At 42.3% G+C, this 8,443-nt stretch overlaps 1 protein-coding gene across 1 annotated transcript; it reads right to left on the reverse strand.

The window, feature by feature from the left end:
* Positions 1-52: 52 nt before the first annotated feature.
* LOC148214106 (vomeronasal type-2 receptor 26-like) lies at positions 53-8,170 on the reverse strand. Its single transcript, XM_088128558.1, has 3 exons — positions 7,925-8,170; positions 2,478-2,604; positions 53-963 (listed from the first exon to the last, which is right to left on the reverse strand). Exons 1-3 carry the CDS (start codon positions 8,084-8,086, stop codon positions 53-55), a joined length of 1,200 nt encoding a protein of 399 aa, XP_087984684.1. The 5' UTR covers positions 8,087-8,170.
* Between the last annotated feature and the right edge of the window lie 273 nt (positions 8,171-8,443).

An 8,443-nucleotide genomic window follows, 5' to 3' on the forward strand; every position in this document is an offset into this window, starting at 1 on the left:
CATTATCTTCAATTACCAGTAAACGATAGGAAAAAAAAAATAGATCCCAAAATTAAGAGGTCTCATCAGTTTTCATCATCAGATGCTCCTTTGTGTTCAGGTGAGGTTTCAGGATAATGATGTAGCATTTGGGGATGAAAACGCAGCCCAGTAAGCCCAGGCTGGAGGCCACGATGGAGAAGATCTGCACGGCCACCATGTATTTCCCTTTGGTGCTCAGGTAGGTGGGGACAAAGGAGACCCAAACGCTGCAGAAAACCAACATGCTGAAGGTGATCAGCTTAGCTTCGTTAAAGCTCCCTGGCAGCTTTCGGGCCAGGAAAGCCACCAAGAAGCAGATGGCAGCCAGAAAGCCCATGTAGCCCAGGGCAGAGTAGAACATGGTAACTGAGCCTTCATTGCACTGTAACAGGATATGTCCTGGTTGGGAATGCAGGTCAGAGTCTGGGAATGGGGGAGAGATTCCCAGCCATATGATACAGATGCCCACCTGAACCCCAGAGCAGGACAAGGCAATGGAATTAGCCAGACCTTTCCCCAGCCATTTCCTCATCCTGCTGCCTGGCTTTGTGGCCAGAAATGCCACCACCACCATGACAGTCTTGGCCAGCAAGGAAGACACAGCAACTGAGAAAACAACACTGAAAGCAGTTTGTCGAAGAAGGCAGGTCACTTTGTTTGGGCGACCAATGAATAGAAGGGAGGTCAAGAATGAGAGGAGGAGGGCAACCAGGAGAATGTAGGTGAGGTCCCGGTTGTTGGCTTTGACTATAGGAGTTTCTCGGTATTTAATGAAGATTCCCAGAACAAAGGCAGTAGTTACGGATAAGGCAATGGCAAAGAGAGCCAGGAATGGACCCAGTATCCCTTTATAGGACAGGAAAGTTATAACTTTCGGGACACATTGATCTCGCTTCTTACTGGAATGCTGATCATCTGGGCAGTTTTTGCAATGAGCTGCATCTGAAAAATACAAGCAATAGCTGTTTAACAACCATCTCTCTGAATCTCTAGATGTAGTATGATGAAAAATCCATTCTCGTCTTGCATGTCAATTGCCCCCCTCCCCTTTCTGGGCTGGGAGCCATTGCTCCTGGTCCCTCATGTCTTAATCACTTCCTGAGTGGATTACTACAATGTCTTCTACATGAGACTGCTCTTTGAGAATGTCTGGATGTTGCAATGGTGGTGCAGCAGTAATGGACGCACCTTACCACACCCATATTACAACTCTGGGTCCCAAGCTGCACTGGCTTCCAGTGTATTTCTGGGTGCAATTTAAGGTGCTAATTGTTACCTATAAAGCCCTTCATGGCATGAGGCTGGGTGATTTGTAGGACTGCCTCTCTCCAATTATTTCCACCTGCCCTGTTAGGTCAGACAGGAAAGGCATGTTTTGGGTCCCATCAGTTAATGGGTGTCCTCTAGCAGGACCCAAAGAAGGAGTCACAGCACTTGCCCTTTGGAGCATCATACCCCCTGCAATTAGAATGGCCCACCTCTGTTGTCCTTTTGAAAAACCCTAGATGTGTTCCTGGGCATGGGAGTTGGTATGTTGGTGGGAGCTTTTGAGATATGCTATTTTAGCTTTGTCTTGGGTTGCCTTTCCAAGTTTTTATTGATGTATCATTGGTTATTTTCATATTCTGTTTTTGTCTCATGTTAGCCATTCCAAGTCACAACAGCAAAATAGCAGCCAAATAAGGAAATAAATATGAATAATACAACACAGCAACAATATGTGAAATAGGTTATCAGAAGTGGGGGACTGAGAGAGAATATTGGGAGAGCTGGACACCTTATACCAAAATACCTTCTCACTGTACTTGGTTAGGACCTAAATTGGGGTGTTGTAAAACAGAGATTCATGGAGGAAGGATCATCAGTGGGTAATAGACAGGAGTGGCTTTGGGGCATGAGGCTGAATATGAGATGCCCTGTGAAAAGAAGTGGGCCACTGTCTTGTGACTCCTACCAAAACCACCACATTGGCCACACTGGGTACCACTATACTTGTTCAGATGGGCAATTCTTCTGTTCCAAGAGAAATCCTCACAAGATCAGGAGTTTTGTCTGCAAGACCCCAATATTGCCACATCAGAGTAGTGATAGAAGTCCTGTGACAGTCTTTGCTGAAATTTTCAAACGTTACAGACAAAGTAGTTCATGTTGGTCTGGTGATGGTTAAGAAAATTGTTGAATACATGGGGAGAAAGTGTATTGTCCCTAACAATTTCTGTTTAGGTTAATTTACGTTCAAGCTGAATTTAGCTTTTATTCTGGCTCTACTTTCTTTCTGAAGTGTGGCTCCTAGCATGCTCAGCCTGGCCTGTAGTTGCCCTGTTACCCACCAATGGGACCAAGAAAAAAAATGCTAATAATTAGATATACAACTAGAAAAGAAAACACCTTTAACAAAAACTGCCCAGAAGAGCAAGAGTGAAATTTGCAACTTTCTTTGCTCTAGAGCCGCCTACCTTCTTGCACAGAGATTGTACCTTCTGTACATGGGGAACAATCGTAGCAGCAGACTGGCGCTCCCTCTCTCTTGAGCTTGGTGTATCCTGGGAGACATCTTTCAGTACACCCAGAAAATGGCACCTTCTAGACATAAAAATAAAGGGCATTCAGGGTGATGTGTGAATTGGGATCTCTTACTTATTATGAATTGAAGTAAGTTATGGACTGGGGACACACACTGGGCTAAACCATGTTTATTTTAATTACGGTTGGTTGAGCATGACATGCATGTAATTTACAAATCATGCTAAGTTATGAACCATTTTCCCCAATATAATGTCTGCATTCACTCAACAAATTACACTGAAATCAGACCAAATCTCCCTGGGCCTTAAATGGAAGGACTGACTGTTGCTTTGGCCTGGTTTCTTCAGCAATGTATTTCTCCTATGCCAGAGTGAGACAACATGTGAGACAATTGTAACATACAATTTTCCAAAGGTTGTTCTGCAAGTCCCATTAGTTTCAATTAGAGTGACCAATGGTAAAAAAAAAAAAAGAGAGAGAGAACTATAGTCTACTGTGGGTAGGTAGAACATTGCTTACTTCTGCCTTGGCAATTGCTAGGATAACATCTATCATGTACTTGCACCAAGATCTATGCCTTTTTCCAAGCTATTCCCTCTGAACCTTAATTTCTCACTAGCCAGGTTCTTGCCTCTGAACTCCCTAGCCCAGCTTCAAAGGAGGCTCCAGCCACCGTCTTTTTCCTCCCAAGGCTCCAAGCAGCGTGGGCTAACCAACTTTCTGTTACTTTCTCTTATGCAGAGTGCAGCTATAATCACATAATCAGGCCAAAAATACACACCAGCGTTAGAGAGATTAAAAGAATGCAATGTCCTTATCTTGTTCTCCAAAGAAATCCAGCCAGAAAGTATAAAATATCTGGTTGTTTATTGAGAAAAATAAAAACTACATAAAATACAAGTTTCATGCAAAACATAGAAAAAATCACTTCTTCTCATATATGTGGCATCCAAGACTTATCCACTACACAAGTTTAACAAAGTCTCTAGCCAAAAACTCTCAGAGAAGAGGTACACTACTTGGTTATTAGTTACTACTACATAACCCATAAAACTGATTACATGATGGCTAAATCCTACTAAGCAGTGAGACATGTAATCCTCACACTTTATTAACTCTATGCACCACCCCTTGAGTAACTAGCATACAGATGCCAATAGGTGGCAATAAATAGCAGTATACGTGCATACTAACAAAAATAACTGCAGATGGCCTGACTTTTTAGCCACAACAATATCTTTGAAGATAGTGAGGTGCATTTCTTCCCATGAGAAAATCCTTACACTTTCTTGCCATCCTGGTTGATTAAAGTTGCCCGGAAGTTGGCATGTGGTTGGGTCCAAGCAGCAGTGAACACTTCTTTCTCTGAAAAGGTAATACCATCTGGTCTGAAAGGGGGTGTGGTGTGCCCTTCCTAATGATACTATATCTGGGCCCAAAACCTATGAACTTTTGTCTCGTCTTCAACCTTGCCTTTTTGTAAATGTGTAAAAGAAGGAGGCTTACTTCAGGTAACAATGAAGTGAAGAAACAAAACCCATCTGTGGCTCTCCTAAACACGTTCATTGGAAAGACCTCCCTGCCTAGTAGCTGAAGCAGGGCATAATATTGTGCCCCCTGCCTTATGTAATTACCAATCAGTGAGGGGCACATCATGCTTTTCATGGACTATGTAAGTATGCTGTTGAAGAAGATATAATTAGGTATATCCTGAGTAAATGGGCCTTTTGTTGCCATTACATTTCCATTGAACTCAAGGGATTCCTTTCCAAGCTGGCATGCAGAACAGCAGATAAACGGTAAGAACCAAAGAGAAACAGCATCACTTACCCGATTAAATGACATTGGCCACAGGATGGTGCTCTCAATGATAGAGACCTTGACTTCAGAGGATGCCCCTCTTTCTATTCTCCCAACGTTGACCCCAGCAGCAGACTTGTTGGAAAAAACTGCCCATTGCATGATATTAAAGTCCGTGGCAAGATCTCCATTCTCATCCAAATAAACACCATCCATGGAAAGATTATAACACTGGAACTTCCTCAGAAAAGGATGAAGCTACAAAGACATGGAAAACCACTCATGTTGAATGACTTTAACAAGAAACCATAGCTTGATATCATTACTGAATAGTGACTACAAGTTGTTTCCAACGATTCTGGATGATGGACTGGAAATAATTTTGCAAGCATTTATTCATAAGGATCAATGTGGGTTTTTACCTAAAAGACAGTGAAAGGACAATATGAGAAATGTGTTGGACATTTTGGAATATTTGGAGCAACGTAATGAAAAACAAGCCACATTGATTTTCATAGAGGCAGAGAAGGCCTTTGACAATTTGAACTGAGCTTTCTTGTTCCAAGGTCTGGAAGATACGAACTTTGGAGAGAACTTTATGAAATGGGTAAGATCGATTTACACTTTGCAGAAAGTACAAATGATTGTTAGTGGAGATCTAGCAAACCCTTGGGAGATACAGAAAGGAGCAAGACAGGTATGACCACTGTCTCCTCTCTTGTTCATTTTGCTTCTTGAAATACTGAATAGAGAGATAAGACAAGATGAGAGGATTGTGGAAGTAAAGATTTAAAAAGAAACTTTTAAGTTAAGGGCGTTTGCAGATGATTTGGTGTTGGTTTTGGAAGGCCCTTTAAAGGGAATTTAAACATTAAAGGGAACATCAGAGGTATTTGGTGCATTAGCAAGTTTTAAGATCAACAAACAGAAGACAAAGATCTTAACAGAAAAACATGAAAACTGCAGATCAAGCAGAATTGATCAATGAAACAGGCTTTAAGATTGAGAAGAAGGTAAAATACCTGGTTATCACTATGACAGATATGATACCCAGGTATTTTACCTTCTCAATCTTAAATTATAAAGTGTTGCAGCTTTACAATCTTTCCATGGACAGTGTTTATTTGGATGAGAATGGAGATCTCTACCACAGACTTTGATGTTATTTCAAAACAACTGTGTTAAGACATGGAAGTTTTTATTGTCTTTCTTAAAAAATCTTCACTAAAAACAGATATATATGAGTGTGTGTATTCATGTATATAGACAAATATGCACATATATACCTGTTTGTGTATGTGTGAAATTGATCACCCAAAAATTGGGCACTGCAGTTCTCAATCCAACTTTACTTGGTTGTCCCCAGTGGATGACTCCCTGGGCTGGAAACACCAATATTGGGTGATGATCTCAAGGAGGAAGCTGATGGCTGCTAGGCTACCTTGGACTTACTGTAGATGATATGTGTGTGTGTTTGTGTGTGTGTGTGTTTAAAGACAACAGCCATCTCTATAGTGACTGTATCTCTGAGTATACAGCATCCCAAAATAGCACAAACGGTTATGTAGAAAATTCAGTGCAGAATTTCACTCTCTCTAAGGCTCCGCTTCTGCTCAGAACCAGAAATCTGGCAACTTCTGTTTACAGCGCCTCATCCCACCTCCTCTCCTCCCTGCCCCAAAGAGGAACCATCAGTGAAACTTTGAACAAATAGCTTTATCTGCCAAGACTCTACCAGTTGAGGTCCCAGCCGGTCTCCAACCCGCATCCCCCTCTGGCTTCGTTGGGAGGAAAAGACTGCATGGAGGACCTTGGCCACAGCTTGGATTACAATGGAAATACTGGAGGCGTCCTCAGACAGGATCTTTGCAACCACATCACGGGCTGGGATTTCCCAGTTTGCTTTTTCTCTGCATCTTTCCCAAACTTTCTTCGACAGCACAGGCCTTGAATAGGAACACTGAAATGCTGCCTTCCCAAATTGTTCAATAGCAGCAACATAGGAATGAAAATCATCGTGTTGTGTCCTTTTCCCCCCCTGAGTTGAGAAGGATAACAAAAGGTGCTTATGGTGGAGATCAAGCACTTGGTAAAACAACCTCACACTTATGTCTGGCAAAGCTGTGACAATCCACACTTTCCCCCCAAACAGGTTTTTGCTCTGTTCAATTGTATTTGTTACTAATGCCAGCATTACTGTGCCCTGAAAGTCCAATTGACAAACAATTACTTTGACTTGGCTGTTGTGAAAATATGAAAGCATGACCTTTTTGACTTCTTTATCAGTTGGTGGGAGGCTTTCGGAGAAGGCGATGCAAACTCCTTTCTGGATGGCCACAAGTGCAAAGGTTCTTCTGAACTTTTCTCCATTTTCATTCTCTGGAGCAGTGAGGCCGATCCACGTCCATCGGAAATGCAGGAGCAGCTTGACTATTGCCAAGTGAGGAGGCTCTTGTTTTGGGGTCATCCGGTAGAAAAAAGGAAAATGATGTTTTTGTTCAGGAAAGTGGCTGATGACCCCATAGTTGATCTAATAAAAATAGGAAAAAATGGTGGCTTGTCTCCCTTTTAGTGATAAAATTTAGATGCTTAAATCTAAGGACCTTTCCCCAAAACTGAATTAATATTTCCGGAAAACAATACCTGCATGAAATGTGCTTCCCCATCACTTCTCCTGCCTCCGTTTTCTCTGTTCATTGACTTTCAGCTGAGAAAACCTTGCCTAACCTGTGATCACCTGGTAATCCCCATGGGTGACACCTGGCAATCATCCCCTACCCACATAGATTAGTATGAGCTGATGCCATGGCGCTCAGTGGGCCACTTTTGTTGCCAAGAGCTCATGCCGATAGGAACCCTTCTCCACTCTGATGATCATCTGCAGCTCTTACTACCAAAAGATCATGTGCTACAGATAGCAGATAATACAGCAAAGTAGGAAGGGAGCACTGTTTCTTGATTTCTTGGGAATCCCCCTTACCGCCAGATAGCTTTCTGAGATGTGGCCAAACCCACTGCTCTAGCCATCTGGCAGAACTTGCCTTCTCTCCTGTCCCATCCTCACCCCACCTTAAAGAGAACAATTGGTTGGGATTTTTCCCACTGGCAGCAAAATCCACCAGTCACTTCACCTTTATGTGCTGTTCAGGAAACAGCACCAACCTCATACACAAGGCACACTGGAGATTGGCTGTGGGCGCAGAGCAAATTTATGGTGACATACTTTGTGCCTCAAAAAGGTTAAAGTGGCTGGCTGGTTATCCCCTTAAAATGTCAGGAACTTTCTATTCTTGGACGCTCTCTTACCAACACAACTTCTTTCCCCCATGCTCCTACACAACGTCAAACAGTGCCTTTTCTTCTCCCTTCTCTCTATTTGAAGAGCTCATCAACTCTTTTCTGCTTCTTCCTCTTCCTCTTGACCTATGAAGGATTCTTCCATCATTTCCTTCAGTCCATTCCATAAACTCTATGGAACCACACACGTTGGAATCCAAACCACACTTTTTGATAGCCACCATTGCCACCTTCTGCACTCATTGGAGAATATACAAAGAGCTTCTACTTACATTCATACCTGTGGGATTTTGTAGATGCTCAGCATGGTTGAAATATGCTTAAAGAGTTCAGAATCAGTGCCTTCAAGAACTGCCAATATTTTTTTTTGTCTTCCACACCTGTAGTTTGGGACGTTCTCCTGACCTATAGACAGCAAGTCCATCAGGGCTTCGTATGTCATTCTTGCATTGAAAAAGTTCTCATAGACATTGTAGCCCAGAGTGAGGTTGGCTAAGAGCCTTGGACTCTGGTTGATCTCATGAACAGCAAATAAGAAGGGCAGGACATGCCAGAAACTCATACTCTTACTGCAAGAGAAGAAAATTCAATAGCTTTTCATCTGCAGCTTTCATCTTCATCTGCAGTTCATAAAGACATGTCATAATTCCTGCATCTCTTCCTTTGAGGATATTTATAACTGATCAATTGGATTTTGGTCTTATACTCTGGACAGTACAGAAATCCACAGTCTGAAATCAGTGGAATAATGATAGAACAGATCAGTGTAAAAAAGTGCATGTTAATGTCTTTGATCACA

This window comes from Python bivittatus, unplaced genomic scaffold, assembly GCF_059951505.1.
Source record: "Python bivittatus isolate LINGU-HERP-01145 unplaced genomic scaffold, Pbiv_v1 ctg000760_np1212, whole genome shotgun sequence".
Classification (NCBI taxonomy): domain Eukaryota; kingdom Metazoa; phylum Chordata; class Lepidosauria; order Squamata; family Pythonidae; genus Python; species Python bivittatus.